This window comes from Larus michahellis, chromosome 11 (assembly GCF_964199755.1).
Source record: "Larus michahellis chromosome 11, bLarMic1.1, whole genome shotgun sequence".
NCBI lineage: Eukaryota > Metazoa > Chordata > Aves > Charadriiformes > Laridae > Larus > Larus michahellis.
Window position 1 is genome coordinate 5473559 of NC_133906.1, and position 16942 is coordinate 5490500.

General features: G+C 38.0%; 1 protein-coding gene across 1 annotated transcript in view; it reads left to right on the forward strand.

Moving 5' to 3' along the window:
* SLIT3 (slit guidance ligand 3) overlaps positions 1 to 16942 on the forward strand; it is a 522490-nt gene that overhangs the window by 350839 nt on the left and 154709 nt on the right. Inside the window, exons 10-11 of the mRNA XM_074604436.1 lie at positions 2474 to 2545; positions 8515 to 8586. Coding sequence (XP_074460537.1) covers positions 2474 to 2545; positions 8515 to 8586 — 144 coding nt within the window. The remainder of the gene's footprint in view (positions 1 to 2473; positions 2546 to 8514; positions 8587 to 16942) is intronic.

Below are 16942 nucleotides of genomic sequence, written 5' to 3' on the forward strand. Positions count from 1 at the left end.
TTAGTTGGGTAACTGCATTGTATTTTTCCGCCTATGCCTGCCAATCTGTAACATGCATTTATCAAAAAAATAAACAGAAGTCAGATTAGTACTTCATGCTTTTAAAATACCTGCTTATTTAGTGCTGCACTTTATTTAATGCTCCAAGTTCAGCTGCATTTTGTGCCCAAGTTGGAATCCACCTGCAAACACACCCTGGTGAGAGCACACGGTACTGCTTGGTGCTTCTCTGGTAGCACCTGCAAAATGTAGTGCGCTAAGCAGAAAGTGTTACATGTAGTCTTTAGTTCTTCATTTACAAAGAGCGTCATACAATAAAAAAAAGGTAAGATGCTAAGGTGAAAATATAGCAGTAGACGCCAACCAGTAGCCTTGTCCATCTATTTCTGTAACAGGCCGTCTGCTGCACATTTTGTAGGAAAGGGTGAAGAATTCAGTACAGCTTCAGAAGGTAGCTCTCTGAAACAACTGTTTTTCTGTATTCCTCTCTACCTTTTCTAGAAATTTCATTTTTTCTTATTAGTCGGGATCTGCAGCTATTCCAATTTTGGCTTTTTTTGCCCTTCAGGGGCAAAATTTCTGTATTTCCACTCTTGAGTCAGTTCAATTTCCTTGGAATTTTAAGTGATTATAAAAAGGGGCCATGTTTCCCCCCATCACTATATTTGAATTTCCCTGTAAGGACTGCTGTGCCCATGTGCAGCATGTGTGAACGCCCAATCCATAAGGCAAGGGAATTGGACAGGCACGGCCCTCTTTTGTTCCTAGAAGTGTCTGCATAGAAACACTTGGGAGGAGTTAAACACCAAACTGGCAAGCTGACAAAAAGCCTTTATGGGAAGAGTATGTGTACTGCTAATTCTGGTGACAAACGCCCAACAATAGTAGCATGCTGAAGCTTTACGGCAATTTGCATTTCACTGTGGACTTGCCAGAAATGAAGCACGTTATATTTAGACCAACTGGAAGGGAAATCTCAGACACTAATTCAAATCACAAAAACAAGGAATAGAATTAACTCTGATCACAACCTTTAAAACAGACTGCTTCAAAAATAAAAAGAGTGCATGCACATTGACTGTACAAGTTGACAGTGCAAGTATCATAATATTCATGGCTTAAATAGCTTCTCAGAGTATAACTGAGCTGACAAAATATCTTATTTTCAAGGGGATTTTTCTTTTTTCTATTGAAAGCACAGGTGAACAGAGCGATACGCTGTGCTATAGAGGGCTGATGGGCCTTACACGTTTTATCTACGTTATTCCCAAATCCTGTAAAAGCCATGTTGTACTTCTCCCTGCATCTCATTTTATCTCCGTTCCTGGTTTTAAAATGTTTTCTCCCCTCTGCATTGCTGCAGCAGCTCTAAATGACTAGAGTGATTCATTCCACCTTTCCACTATGTTTTTGTATTTCCGTTCTAAACCATTTCCAACCACAGGCTTTTGCTGTTGAAACTGTTGCTTTTTATGACATTTTGGAAAGTAGATACAACGTTTGAATAATAACTAAGAGCTAGGTAAAATGAAATTTTGCCCTCGGTTCCAACTCGGATTGTAGAATTTCAGCTGCCATGGTCATTTGAATTTGTTGTATGGTGATTCACCTTTACTTTCTAATTGAGATGAACATTTAGGGTTCATCTGAGGAGAAGCCAGTCCTTTTAACAGGAATTTTGGGAACTTGCTGACAAAGACTTGAAAATATTTCTGGGAAGGAACAGAAATTAATCTTAGTGGTTATTGTATGTGGTATCTTAAAGCTGCTTACCTTTTATGTTAGTGATACATGCGCTTATGATACTTCATAAAGAATACTTCTTTCAAACCAAGTTTCAGAAAGGAAAACAACAGCATTTTCTTGTTGTCTGGACCATATTTTAGAACACCTTCAGTATTTGGTAGTTAAAATAGGAACATACAGTTCTTTTTTTCTCTGCTTTAGCATAGACTTCCCTCCCACCCCCCTTAAAAATCTGGATTCCTATTGCAGTGAATTCCACTTTGTTTTTCAGCATGTTTTCACAGATTGTTGCTCCCGAGTTGCTCTGATAGTTTTAATAATCAGCTTATTAAGGTGTCACAACATAGCATAGCTTTTGGGTTACATAGCTATGTTCTATTTACAACAGCTAGTCAAGGAAAGCATCTGTATTTTCTACCTTAACTTTGATTAAGTAGTAATAAAATATACCTACTATTTTTTATTCATTCCATGACCTTTATAGGTACAATTTCTATAGCCTGTGACTTTTTTCTATACAGATTTAGTGTAATCAATGAGATTATTTTATTTTCTAAGTTACTTTCTCAGTATTTTCTCCATGTAGTGTCTTTCAAAGAAAAATCTGTTTGGCATAAAAACTCTATAAAATTGATTTATATTTATATAAAAATTTGCTACCATGTTTAATGTTATTCCTGTCCCATAATTGTGTAGTTAACATGTATATTACTTCGTTTGTTTTCAGACGTTTGGAACAAAACCTCATCAAAGTCATTCCCCCTGGAGCTTTTACCCAGTACAAGAAGCTTAAGAGAATGTAAGTTTTAATAAGACCAACATGCAAAAGCAATCATGAATCTTCTAGTTTCAAGTTCAGTATCTTTATTTTAGAAACATATTGGCAATTTCTATGTTGAAATCACTGGGGATTGCACAAATAATCTTTTCAAAGTGTAAGCAACAATGGAATTTGGTTCAGGATGCCTAACAGTGCATGAAATCCTTAATAGTGCTAGTTTCACTTCCTATTATAAACGATGTGAGATAATTAGTTGTTAGTCTGTTTGAACTTCAAATCTGCTTCCTCAGAAAAGATTTTAAGTTCTATTTTTTTTCTCATTCATTCTGGTATCTGTTTGCACCACTTCAATGGAGTTGACCCCAGTTATAGCAGGAGTGCTTGTTCTTGCAGAGAAGTTAGGAATTTTTGTAGTGCATACAATGTCCTGATGTTGAAATTGTTTGACTGTTTAGAAGAAAACAAAGAAACCTGCTGGAACTTGTTCTCTTTGTTTCTTAATAACCAGTAGATACCCAGGCAATTCTTTTTTTCTTAGCTCTTGTGTTTTCTCTTTGGATTTAAAAAAAATAATCCTGATTTGTAGCAGCACTCTCATGCAGATAACCTGGGCGTTGCCCCTGGTTGGTCAGTCTTTTCATTTTTAAGTGACATATGAGAGATGTTGTGACAGTAGTACAATGATACAGACAATGATAAAACAAGTTACTCCTGCTTCACCTTAGTATCAAGACATTGATGGGTGGCACTGGACCAGCAACTTCCAGGAGTCATTCAGGCTTTGTAGCTCAGTCCTAGAATTGCTAGAAAGGGGCCTTTACAGTTCTTGTTTTCTGATGTGAAGAATACTTACTGGAATTAAGAAACTGTCAGCGCATTTTACAGAAGACACTGAATTATCAGATAACTAATGCTTTTGGAAACCGAAATGAGCTTGTGCTGTACCTTCGGATTTAAGGGTAAAATTACTGTGTTTGCCAGTCCAAACTTACCAAGTTCCTAGAGCTGAAAAGCTGTAAATATGGATCTTAATATTTAACAGGTCAGATCATCAATCTTAGAGTCTCTATTCTTCTGTCTCACTTTCAATATAGCTGTATGTATTTTTAAAGAAGTACTGTATTAGATAGCAAGATGGTAATTTCAGTGAAAAATGATGGATCCCTTTTCAGTGACCTAAATTGTAACTTTTTCGGTTCTTTCTGAGGTATGACTAATTTTTATTTTTGGCACTGTTTTACTGTCCTTTCATTTTTCATGATTGGTGAACTCTAGTTTTATGGGAGTTGACCAAAAAATGTTCTTTAACTCAACTAGCTACTCAACCCAATGCGGCACTTATTAGGTGAAATGATTAATGGTAGAATTTCACAGCAGAACTCCATTAGCAAGTTGTGTTAACAGCTTTCTGGAGTATAATTGGCGTACTTATTGAGATCTGAACTCACAATTAAATAATAAGTTACTCTGCCAGATGATGTGTATCAAAGCTTATTTAACGTGACAGCATTTTGAGGAAGAAGTTGGGATAGTTAGGCTGCAGAATGTCCCATAGCAAACACGATGTTTTGCCATTTGGTTATTGACCTGTTTCCTTGTTAAAGTTTTATTCCTGCTGGACAGGGAGGCTCTAAATTGGGCATCACTGTTGTTACATAAAGTTTAATTGAGGACATTTGTTCCACTATTTGAAGAGAATATTGACATCATCTTTTCAGTGTGCAAGATTCCAAGTATTGTTAACACAAAAATGTACTTTGGTCAAAAAACTACCTTTTAAAACAAAAGAATTATCCATCATTTTCCTTATAGAGGAGGGATGTGTTTGTTGTCAACCTTTCTTAATTTCTGTTACTTTGATTTCAGTGAGCGTTTCAATAGCATGAACATTATTGATTTAATTCATTGATGCCCTACCCAGGGTACAAATGAAGAGCACTATTGTTGTTGTTGTTATTATTAACAACAACGTTTTTACAGAATTCAGAGGATAGTATAAGCATTGTGAATTGTGTTTTTCTCCTCTGGTGAATAAATATGCGAGAATGTTAAGGATAATAGATTGCTCACTTGCAGAATTTTGAGTATTTTGATTGTTTACTGTGTATTTCCTGCAAGATTATGCAGTTTCCTTTTCTTAAATAATTGGATAACTAACTTTTAAGTAAGAGCCAGTTGTCCAAGGTAATCCTTATATTACTTGATATTAATAGGTCAAGATGGTAGCAGAAGATGTATGTGTATTAATTCAAGTATTATATTTTCATCTAGCTGAAGTTTCCTGTTTAGAATGTCTCTTCAGTAGCTTCCAGGGTGGGGGAGTTATTTTGGTGGTTGGGTTTTAGCAAAGGAACTGAAATCTTTTGTATCTTGGACTTCATCATAATGGCCCACATCTTCTCGCCCAATTAATTACATGAAGCCAAATGTATCTGTCTCAGAAGGAAGATTTGGCACCTCTCGGATTCAAATATGCAATTGAACTATATAATCTGGCATGATCATTCCCCTGGTATTGGGGTAAATTTTGGGGTCCTGGCTCTGTGCTCAATTATTCAAGGGCTTTAGAAGAGGTTTGAGGGGCTTGAAGGAGATACATCCCATCCCCAGAGATAGAAGTTGTCATTATTGCATGAATTATCCCAGCCCAGACATGCCATTTTGAATTCATTTAGATAGCAGTTGTGCTTGTACCATGGTTCTGTAACTTCTAGCCTACGAGTTCCAAAGTTTATGGCATTGCCTCCCGTTTTATCTTTGCTTTTCTGAGGCTTTTAACTAACAAGTTTGTAGCACAAGACCACTTCGAAATGTGTGGTTGTACCTCACTAGCTCTGATGCTTGTAGTGGCATTTCATGTTTTCAAATTACTTTTACCATATATTAGCAGAAAACACATTGAGATTTCTCAGTCTTCCCAGTAGCTCTGTGGCATTGCTACTTTTGTTAAGCATCTTCTAAAAACTAAACCATATATGACATGGACTTTTGCTGAGTACTCTTGTCAAATGAGAACAGTCCATTTTACATGTTAGAGATAATCAAGTAATCTGTTTCTAATAATGTTAGTCGACAAAGAGAATATTCATCCAATGCTATTAATAGTTTTGCATTTGGCTGCATCTAAAAATAAATCTGTTTTGTTTCAAAACCTTTTACAGTAAAGACATTTAAGCCATACAGTCCTATGTTATACAGTGACTCACAGGGTATCCTTGCTCCCCTGGTGCAAAGTCAAAAACAATTTATGTCCCTAACTGGTAACTGAGCACAGCCACCCTCCAAGGTGCGTTCAGCAACCTTTAGAAAGATCTCTATTGTGCTGTCAGAGGTGCAGAGAGACTAGTATGAGATGACTAATGTGTTCCCTGCCTGGGTGGAATCATGATAAGTTTATTACATTTCCAGCTAAAGAGCCACATTTCCAGTGAGTGATTCAGAGATACCCTAAACTACGAAAATGAGCCTTATGTGATCTAAATTGACTTAGTTGTGCAGGTTAGAAAAACACGTATCTCTCTGTCTTGCTGTAAATCAAGCACAGAATAGGATGATCTTACCAAGGCAGACCAAAGGAAGGGAACAAAAGTACAAGGACATAATTGAATCCCTTTGCCTCAGTCAAGTCAGAAGGAGATAGAGCCTCCTTATCCAACAGCAGTGGAGCTTGGGCTCTAATGGAAAGGAAATAATGTGTCTAATTATCTTCTAATGCTGATTGTAGTGCATCTGCATGAAGTGAGTGAGTGTCATCACCCAGCATGGCATTTATGCATGTTCAGGCACCATTAGTTATACACTCATTAGCGTCCGGACATGGGGAGAGAGAAAGGATGGAAATGTTGAAATGTAGCAAATCAATAAAATTCTGTAGTACTTGTTTCAAAAAAGAAATGCCCCTTTTCAGATCCTTGTCATTGTTCAGCAAGCTCGTGATTTCATGTCATTGTAACAGGTTTTAATATGTTCCTCAATAAGTAGAGAGCACAGATTCACATCAGACTTCTGATTACATAAGAGTTACTAGATCAAATGCAGCAAATGGTACCAGACAGTCTAAACAGGTTCACAAAAACCTGTATAAAAATAAATATTCCTACTTTCACTGTCACAGATATAACTGCTGTGAGTTGAGATGAAGAACTGGAAACCTTCACTGAATGCTGTCCTTTTAGGCAGGATGTTGTAATAGAAAACATCAGTAGATTGCAGAGCAGTTTTTTCATGAGCCTCATAAAAGAACCAAAGAAAATCCCACTTGATGTGGCTAGATTTGAAAACAGCTAGAGGACTTCCTTAAAATTTTAGCCAGCATAATTTGTAGCTCGAAACATGTATAGAATGGAAAACCTCACTTTCTGATTCCTAAATTCTTTTTCAAGTGATATTTAGTCTGACTGGGATCCCTAGCATGTGCCCCAGTGGAAACAACAGTGAAGAGGTACAGGAAAACTGTATTACTCCAGCTTCAGCTATCAGTGGAAAGATTTGATACTACTGGTACAAGCTGATACCCACTGTCAGTGAATGCAATGGGCTGACTGAATGTTATGCCTGTAGCTAAGCACCTGGTTGAACTGATTGACAGGAAGATTGAATTGCAGTGACAGTCCTGATAAGGCACCCAGTTCTCAGCGTCTGGGTCCCAAGTGTTGTAAATTTGGTTCTGTGTATAAAGAAATTGTGGAGTAGTCTGTATTTATCGTCGTGTACTTGGTTGGTTATGATTAAAATTGAAGAGTCTTTTCCAAACCAGGAACACACTCTCCCTTGAAAATGACAGCAGGTTGTAACTGAATTCCACTCACATCATAGCTGAAGGGGTGGAATCTTGCTGGGGCTTCCTGACAGGGTCTCCAATGTGCTGCTGGCTTCAAAGGTCCATGATTTCCATTCAGATTCTCAAAGGCTTTCCCTAATGTCTGAAAACTCCATGCAGACCTGCAAGTGCTGTGTTGACCCTCTTCTTGCCTGCCTCACCAGATCAGGGTCATGGTAGGATTTTGCACTGCTTGTTTTCTCTAGGCCATTAAAAACCAAACATCACTAGTACAGTACCAAGGTCCTCCGTGACACTGGTGCCTGCTTTGGGACAGGGGTTGGGTAGTCCATTTCCCATCTCCTTTCCCATTGGTATTAAACAGAGATGGTGTGGGAAAAGGCTTACCTCAGAAGAATTTTATCATCCTAAGAATTATTGATATGTTTCATATAAATTGAGAGTAAGCCTTAGTGGAATTTCCTAGGGTTTTGATGGGAATTTTGTTTGAGTATACCTCGTGTTTCTGTTACTTAAGAATATGTTCATCTTTACATCCCATTTACCAAAAGGTTTCTTCTCTTTGACAAATAGTCTTGCTGCCTCAGAAGCCACTCCCCTGGTGCCTACACCATGCTGACACTGTTAATCCCACCATCTTCCATAATGCATGTCCTGCCAGCACATTCCAGCTAACTTAGAACCTCTCTTCACTTCATCTATTATTTCACTTATAATCAAAATATAATACTCTGTATTGTTATAAAGTTAGCCTTCCATGCCTGCATTTATACAGACAACTGCTACTCTTTGTCACAGGCTGTTCTTCATGCTTAAGGCCCACCCCACAGAGTCACAATGCAATCTCCGTTATTAGTAGTCCTTAAGATGGTTTCATCAATGGTTTTTATTCAATGGGCAACCTCACTGTTGGTTCTTCAAAGCTCCTCGTGAAACTCTTTGTTTCAATGTCTGTAAAATGAAAGACCTTATTAACAGGGAAGCTGCCATTTTACTGAGGCTATGGCCTGTTGTACTGACTGATGCTTTTGATCATTCCTGGAATTTGCTTATCTGTGTCCTTACATAGTTCATAATGTCTTTGAGGTAATATGATCTTTTAGTTCTGTTTTTGTATCAAGTATATTTTTCCAGTAAACTACAGCTAAAATATTTCCATGAAATTCCTGTTTTCAAATATATTTTTAATCCTCCCTTCTCTTTACAGAGACATCAGCAAGAATCAAATATCTGACATTGCGCCTGATGCATTCAAAGGCTTGAAATCTCTCATTTCATTGTAAGTAGAAAATAGAACTGAATGGGCATTTGGGGAGAGCTTGTGTGTAAGAGAAATAAAAATGATAATGTGCTGTCTGGGAGAACTTATGTTTCTGTGTGCAATTGCCAGCTTGCGTGAAGCATCTAATCTTTTGTAAATGAAAAACTGGTCATGAAGGTTAGAAGGAGGAAGTGTTTACACATCTCTAGTAAGCTTTTTTTATAGATGAACACCCCCAAGGTTACTGACATTCACTTCTTGACAGCCAGGGCATTAGTAGATCTACCGTACATGTGCACCTGCAGGCTAGTCCATGCCCCCCAACTCATCATGGCACACAAAAACCTCATCGCAGCTAAGACACTGCTTGGTGGTGTTAATCAGGGAGGAGTTAAAGGAAATGCTTTCATACTGAATTTTTCTTCTGTATTAAAGAACTGAGATTGTACTCTTGTGAGGTTTTTTTTTTTTGGTTTGGGTTTTTTTTCAAACTAGTTAGGGAAGACCCTAAGCTCTTAAGAAAATATTTATATTTTTTAGCTGTAATTACTACTTTATTAAGCTGGAAGGGGACTAAAATATGACTTCATACAGAAGATAAAAGGAAGGTAGGATCTCCTGACAGCCATTTGTTTCTCTTTATAGAACACAGAAACTGTTTTAGCACCAAGTTGAATTTAAATGCAGCTATATTTCAACCTAGCTACCCACAGCACTATTAAACAGTGGAGCTTCAAATGGGTAAAAGGAGCAATACAAGGTCAGAAGCTGCATGTGGAGAATGAACTAGAATAGACCATTAGAAAGAGCCACAGGTTGAGAGAAGAGGTTAAGCTCAACTGGAATGGTATTTGCCTGCGTTAATTTGAAAGACGGTTTTAAAACATTTAGCTCATTAATATTCATATAACATTTGATTTTTAAGAGTGTAGTTTATTTCTAAAAGATGCCGTATTTTATTCTCTGAATACTGGATAATTCTAGCAACCTGTATAACTTGCTGACTAGTGCTAATATTAGAAGGCTCTCCAGTACTAAACTTATACATTGCAGTAAACTTCTGAGCCAGAGTGGAGAAGGATGGGCCTTTTTTTTGTGCCCTGAATCCAGCTGGGAGAATGCCAGAAATATATATTAAGTGTTGCTAGCCTTTGTTGAATAGCTAGGGTAGTGTTATTCAACATGCTGTGGAAGTGGTCAAATCCCTCAATGCTTTCTGGAAATGATTCAGTAAGAGAACGACATTTACTGAACGCTACAGTTTTGGCTTAGTATGAAACTACTGCTGATGCTGCAATGCTACAGCCTTCTGGTCTTGGCCAACCTCCTGGCTAGGAGCAAGCTGGACAGGAAGGCATTTCTACTGGGGTTGACATCCCAACTCAGAAGTTATTCAACTTTAGCTATAGCTAATTCAGATACCCCCAGGTGGCCTCAGGAGTGGGACAGAACACATCAGAGTGGATAGCGAGGAAATGAGAATATAAACTGGGAAGGAATTTATAGTGTTTTGACTTGCACACAGAAGCGAGTGAAATGACTGTGTATTCTCTGCCTGGTTGTCCAAAATGATATTTCAAGTAAATGATGTTTAAATATGTTTATATCCAAGTGGGTAAAATAGTGCTTAAGTTAATGCTAGGAGGTTACAAGGGGGAAGAGAGAGGGCAGAGATGATGAGATGCAGCACAGAAAGGTCTATAGTAAAGGAACTGCCTCCGAGCAGTCTTTCCTTTGTTCAGTGCTTGTCTCTGCCTCAATTTCCTTCTCCCGCAGCCACACAAAGCTCTTGTAAGACACAGTCTGTTTCTCCTCTCTTTGGCAGACTGGTTTCTAGGACAGTATCGACTCCAGCCTTGAAATTATCAGCCTCCTCCTCTAGGTTCAGTTATCCATTGTGCTTGCCATTGGCTTTTACTTTCTTCTGAAAGGTTTTACTCTAGCCGCTTGTCACAGGTAGGTCTTACAAATGTTTTCCCTGTGGCTGATAGGCAAGAGTTAGTTCCCTGATCTTTCATGACCTGTCACCTAGACCTCTGGTAGGTTCTTCCCTGATGGTCACTTCTCTAGTTGTTTCAGTTTCTGAGCCCTAGATATCTTTACGGGGCAAGATTATCTGCTGTTCTGCAGAATCTGGGTTTCTCTAGAGACCTCTGCCAGGTTTCTACTTCTGAGAAGTAGAGGATCTTCTGTCGTCCGATCTCTGCTATAGCCACCAGTCCAGTTCTGTAAACGGCAGAAAGACAAGTAAGCGCAAGAGAAGATAACTCCTTTGAAGTGCCAGCCCTCCCAATGAAACTGCCAAAGGGGAAAGAACAAGGAGGAGAAATGAAGTAAGACAGTTTGCTTACTAGTGTTTTCTCTTTTAAGTGACTCAGTCCTTTTGGTGCCTGAGGCCCCAATAACTTTAGTCAGCTGCGTGCCCTGAAGGAATGCTGCTCTGCATACAATGCTTCAGTTCAGCTGAGAGTAACTTCTGTTTTTCATATATGTAAGTCAAATGTGATTGGTGGCATGCATTTTAATGAGACACCATTGAGGTTTAATCTGTGCACAGAGCAGCTGGACTTTTCAGCTAGCTGAGTTAAAACAAGAATAAAGGAGGGGAAAATATTAATGCACAAATGAAAGTAAGCAACTTTGTTTCTGTTAAAAATGAAGTACTGCTGTACTGCCTAAAATCCTTGCTTTTTCTTCCCCTGAATTATTCCCATTTTCTTCTCCTCCCTTTACTCCCTGCTTGCATGCAATTGCAGTGCTCCCTATGGGTCTAAGAGAGCGAAAGTGCTTATCTGGAAGACAGCCAACATTGTTAGTCTCGCTGGCTAATGGAGGCCTATATATAGCGGGTTGCTACTCTACTTTCTTCTGAAGTTAACTTTGGTTAGTGTTTCCAGGCAGAACTGTTTCTCAGAGTCCTCTGCCTATTGTACCTATGCACAGATGGAGGAAAAAATGGTGTTTTCAAAACACGGGAATGTTTATTACAGAAGCAGTTTCCCCTAAAATGTATAAAACTTAAATCTTTTAAAAGTGCTAAGCGATCCATATGCTAGCAGGTCATAAGTTTTTATTTTAAATCTATATATTTTCTTTAACAAGAAATTCACCTATGGGAGTCAAACAGGTCGCAATATCTTAATGCTTTAAATAAGCCATTTCTACCTTAGGTTTTCTCTGTATTTCGCAAAAGAAAGGCAAGCTTGTTCTTGTAAGGACTCAAGACTTCTCCATTCCCCACACAGGAAAAAAAAAAAAACCTATGTTTTCGCCATGCCCATTTTTCAGTGGGGTTTTGTTCTTTATTCATATAATGACTATGTCGATCAAGGAATTTCTACTCCATTTTTCTTGAAAATATTTGGGCATGTACATAAATTATTTTTTTTCCTGCTTGTGACAACAATTAAGGAACCAGAATCATTCTTCAAAAACCTTTTTTTTTCTTCTTCCCAGAGTTTTCTGGCTTTTCCTTTTCCCTTTGTTACATGCAGGCAGCACTGTGAGCCACTGGTCAGCTCTGGGTCTGTGTGTTCTGTGGATTTAATTCTATTACAGTTTCTGAAATTCCCTTTCAATATTTAGGCACCAGGGCTTAGCATATTTTTGGTGTGAACCAAAGTTGAAACCTGTTTATGGACAAAACTGAAGATACAGTAAGATCCAGCTTCTGGTTTTGAGAGAAGAGAGTAATGGAGAGCTTTCCATAAAGCCATTGTGGAGAATGGAGGGTGTTGGGGATAAAGGCCTGAGAAAAAGTGTCTTTAGAATTAAAGATGCTACTGTGGGATTTGGGAGGAGGAAGTTATGTTGCATAATTTCAGTGATAGCTCTTGGACAAATAAACTGTTTGTCTGTGACAAAGTCTCTCCTCTTGAAAATTGGAAATATTCCTCTGTCTCAAAGGGATGATACAAGGGTGCATACACTGAAGGCTGTGAGATGTAGTGATAGTGCAGTTACTTGGCACCATATGAAATATCCAAGATGAGAAACAAATAATTAGAATGATACGAATCTAAAAAAACAGTAAGCAGCAGAGATGTAACTCAACTGTGGCAATGTAGCCATGGCTTTTGTGTTGGAGTGATTAGTCTTGCCATCCAACACTTCTCTCCGTATAAACATGCGAGCAAATAGTACCCTTGCATTGAGAGGTGTGGCAAAATTTGTTGTTTGCAAAAGAATGTGTTATCTCAATTTTAAGCAAAATTTTGAGAAATGCTCTATTTGTAGTATGTTGTGTTTGTGTTACGTAGTTAGAATTGCACTTTGCTGGAGTTGGAGCGATTAATAACTCAGTGCAGAACATAGAGGCTAAGTTAGGAATAGTTTCATGTTTCAAGATTGCTGCATGCACGTTCTGAACTAAATTAATTTTTCATTTAATCAACTCAAAATCTGTCTAATATCAGTGAGAGGATTGTGTTAGCATTTGGTAATTGTTAATAGTATCAAAGATAAATGTTATTCTTGGGGTCAGTAAACTTCCCACAAATGTAGGTTTGGAAGGCCATATCCAGACTGTCTGGGGACATTTTATGAGATATGACAAAACAGTCTAAGCCTTCAGCGTGTTAAACTGAATGAATAAATTTTAGACCACTGCAGAGGGAGAATTCCTTTGCTTTTGTTCATATACTGAATTGGGCTAGTGAACAATTTAAAAGCTGAGATCAGCCTGGGCACAAAGACAAGAGACAGCTTAGATTTTGACATACCAGTCCCATTTAGACCATCATCTCCTCAGTGATGATATATGTGGTGTCATTCATGGTGATTTGAAATCTGCAATAAAACACTGTCTATTGCAATAACTGCCAAACTTATTTTAAGGTAACAAATTGCTTTGGATAGTTTTACTGTGATTTATTTAGCCTAACTTGTTCTGAAGAAATATGAAATAGTGCAGGGAAAAAAAATTACATGTCTGAGTTTCTTTCAGATATTAGAAATTTATTGCTGTTTTTACCCCTATCAATTCCTCCTCTTTTGAAAACTTGAATTCTTATTGAGCCTCTGCCATTGTATGTAGCTTGGGAAATATAATTCTTCCTAGCAAGAATTGTTTTCACAGTGAAGGAAAGTTAAAAGCGTTCTGAGGACTGAAAAAGACATTGCATAAAGTCAAAATTTGACACTTCAGTAAGAATGTTTCAGTCAAGCCAAAATAAAGGAACACTTAGCTGGAAACCATATGGTCTAGAGTAAGAGATTCTGTGCTAGGCTTTCATACCCCCAAAAAGTTCTGTGTCACCTCCCAGGGAAAAATCTCTATATTCTAGGATCTGACTTAACAAAGCAGCTAAACTGCAACTACATTTGCAGGTAAGGTAGGACGACGAACTGTAAAATAAAGGCAACATGGCAATTACTGCTTCACACCCTTAGGAAGCAGTATGCTAAACTTCAGTGCATGTGAATGGCTGTGTGTTGGTGAAGTCTTTGCAAATTCCTCAATTTTAACGTTGTTCAAGAGGTCGGAATGTCTAGAGAATGTGAAGAATCAGTGAGACTTTTATGTTTCAAGACCCTGCTGCTGAAGATTTGTTACATGCCTAATTGCATTCTCACCTAAGATAACGTACTTGTTGCTATGTGTGCTTCCAATACTTTCTTCTGGTATATCCCAAGCTTTGCAATGAACCTATGCAGTGACTGTTTTCACTGTTTAGTCATTATTTTTAACTACTTAGAACATCAGTTGGATTAATCTGCAAAACTTTAAGTTTAGTAGTAATAATTAATAGTTGAACTGGAAATTTAATATTTAATTGTGTCTTGGAATAGATACATTTTGGGGGAATATTAAAATGTGCCAGAATCAGGCTGAAGAAATGTAACACCTCATTATGACTTTTATATATCTGTATAATTTCTTATTGCAGATCCATAATAACTCTTCAGTTGAATAGGGTACTTCTTCCAGGGATCTCCTCCAATGCTTGCAGTGCAGCTAGGGGTCTGTGCTTTATCTGGGTTGTCCTTCCCCTTGTTTGAAAGGTTGATGGCAGCCTGAAAACTGCTGCAAGTTGGGAGCCAATCTGGCAGGTACTTTTCGAAGAACTGCAGCTTGTGGTTTGTGGCCACGCTGAAAGCATTTAGCTGTGAACTGGCAAGCTGAGGGCCCTGGGTGCCACTAAGAATGTAGCCCTCAGATGGCTCAGCTGCACCTGTGTCATAACAGCAACTTGCTGATGTTAGAAAGCCACCTGCAAAAAATTTGAGAAAAGTTTGCTTGAGCTAAAAATACAGGAAGAAAAAAGATACCTATTGGTGTCTCAATCAGTTTGGGCTTAGTCTCTAGTTGATACTTTCAAGGTGACCATTGTGGATACAGAATTAAGCTATAGCTCACTTTTCTCTTTCTCCCAAATTGTACATCATGTTTAGGGTAATATCTTCTCCACCTGACAGTAAATGGTATTTGTCAGACCTGAGGCTAACTTGGTCTCCCAGCGAAGTTGAGAAGCAAATGAACAATCAGGAGCACACAACAGAAGTTTTAGTAATTTTTTTGTGTTCTAATAAATGTTGTTCTTATTCACTGATTTGCTGTTTATTGGCAGCAATTACGGAACTGTTTTTAATTTTATTACATATTAACTTTGTTACTGTATTTTTAATAAAAAATACTTGGGGTCTAAAATTTCAGTTGCTAGGGGATAGAAGAAGGGTTGTATTCCTGTGCCAAGCTTGCACAGTAGCCAAGACACCTACATGTCCTGCAACATAGGTGAGGGATGCAAGGGAACATACATTTTTAGAACTTGTAATGCCATAGGCAAATCTCCTAACGTTTATCTCTGTTGGTAAAAGCATTGGAGATTTAGATGAAGTGCTTGAATTGACTTGGCTGAATTTCATCTTATATGTCCTTTTGAAGTTATGGGTTTTTTTGTTTGGGGCTTTTGTTTCTTTTCTTTTTTCCCCAAAGCTGCCATTCTGGAAACATTGTGGTGCATTAGTGAGATGGGAAGAATGACAGGACATAGAGGAAAGCAGATACGATGATGGACCGTATCTAACCTGGCCAGTCTTTTCTGCAGGCTGACTCATTCCTAGTACTGTTTGGAGTGTAACAGTTGGTACATTCAGAACAAAAGCATCATGGATCAAGAACATGACCAATATTCATATTTGGTGGTATGAGTAGGCTTTCCTGTCTTAAACAGAAAAAAATGAGAACTCTGAGGAAAGTTTCTATGCTTTCTATTAGAGTAAATGGAAATAAGGAACTCAAGAAATGAGCGGCAATGTGTTATGTATCTCCCCTCCCTCCCCCTTTGCTGCTTTCTGTAGGACCGTTTGACTTCAGCTCTGGCATGGCAGGCAGACAGTGGCATCAGCTAATCTGGCTCTGTGTAGTGCTGAGCATGAATATGAATTAGAGACAAGTGCCTGAGCTCTCATACTGACTTTTGTTTAGCTGTTAATTTGTTCGAATGTTAATGTGCCACATGCACATAAGCCCAATTAGGTTTGAAAATGCTTACTTTCTTTTCATAGCTTCTAAAAATTGAAGCTTTGTTTTATTATATAAGCTATTTTAATCAATAAGCTATTTTAATCAGTTTAATTTCACTTAAAATAATAAAGAGGATGGATAAACACATCCAGGGTTTCAAATTCAGTGGAACACTGTACTATGACCTTCTGACTCTTAAAGAAAAAGTAAATGAAAAATTACTTTAAGAAGAGTCTTATTTTGATATTTGCATCTAGTATTACCATAACTAACAACTGCACCGGGTGTGAGCGTTGAGATTTCTTTAAGGTTTTACTTAACATAAGTGGTTTTACCTCTCCAGCCTTAGCCTGGAGTGGGGATTTTTTTTTTTACTTCTTTCCATGGGCATTTGGTAAACCTTAGCTTCTGGACTCTTTCTTATATGCTCTAGTATTATGCGTTATTGATCAGCATTGATGACCCTGCTACTTCACAAAACTAAGGAAGATGTTCATCGAACATCACAGAGCTTACAGTCTAAACTTTGTATACAGGTGATGTGCTTGCTAAAGAAATGTCATTCAGAAAGTGTGCAAACTGAAACGGAAATATATTGGGTTCTGTGGGCATTAACTCAATAATTCAACCTTTTATAAATATTTTATTTGCAGAGGTTTTGCTTTTGCTTCCTGATACAGATGCTCACGCCAGTTAGGTTGTTCAGAAAGATGTCAGTGAGTCAGTCAGTTGGATGTTGTTTTAGAGCCCAGTGAAATTCAGGGACTTGAATATTATCTCATATTTTGAAACTGCTATCTAAACAGACCTGCTAGACTTGTCAAAGTTCCACCATCATTTCTGTCTACTTTTGGGTAGAGTATAAAAATCTATGTACCTTGCATGAAATTTTGTTGAAGTGGGAAG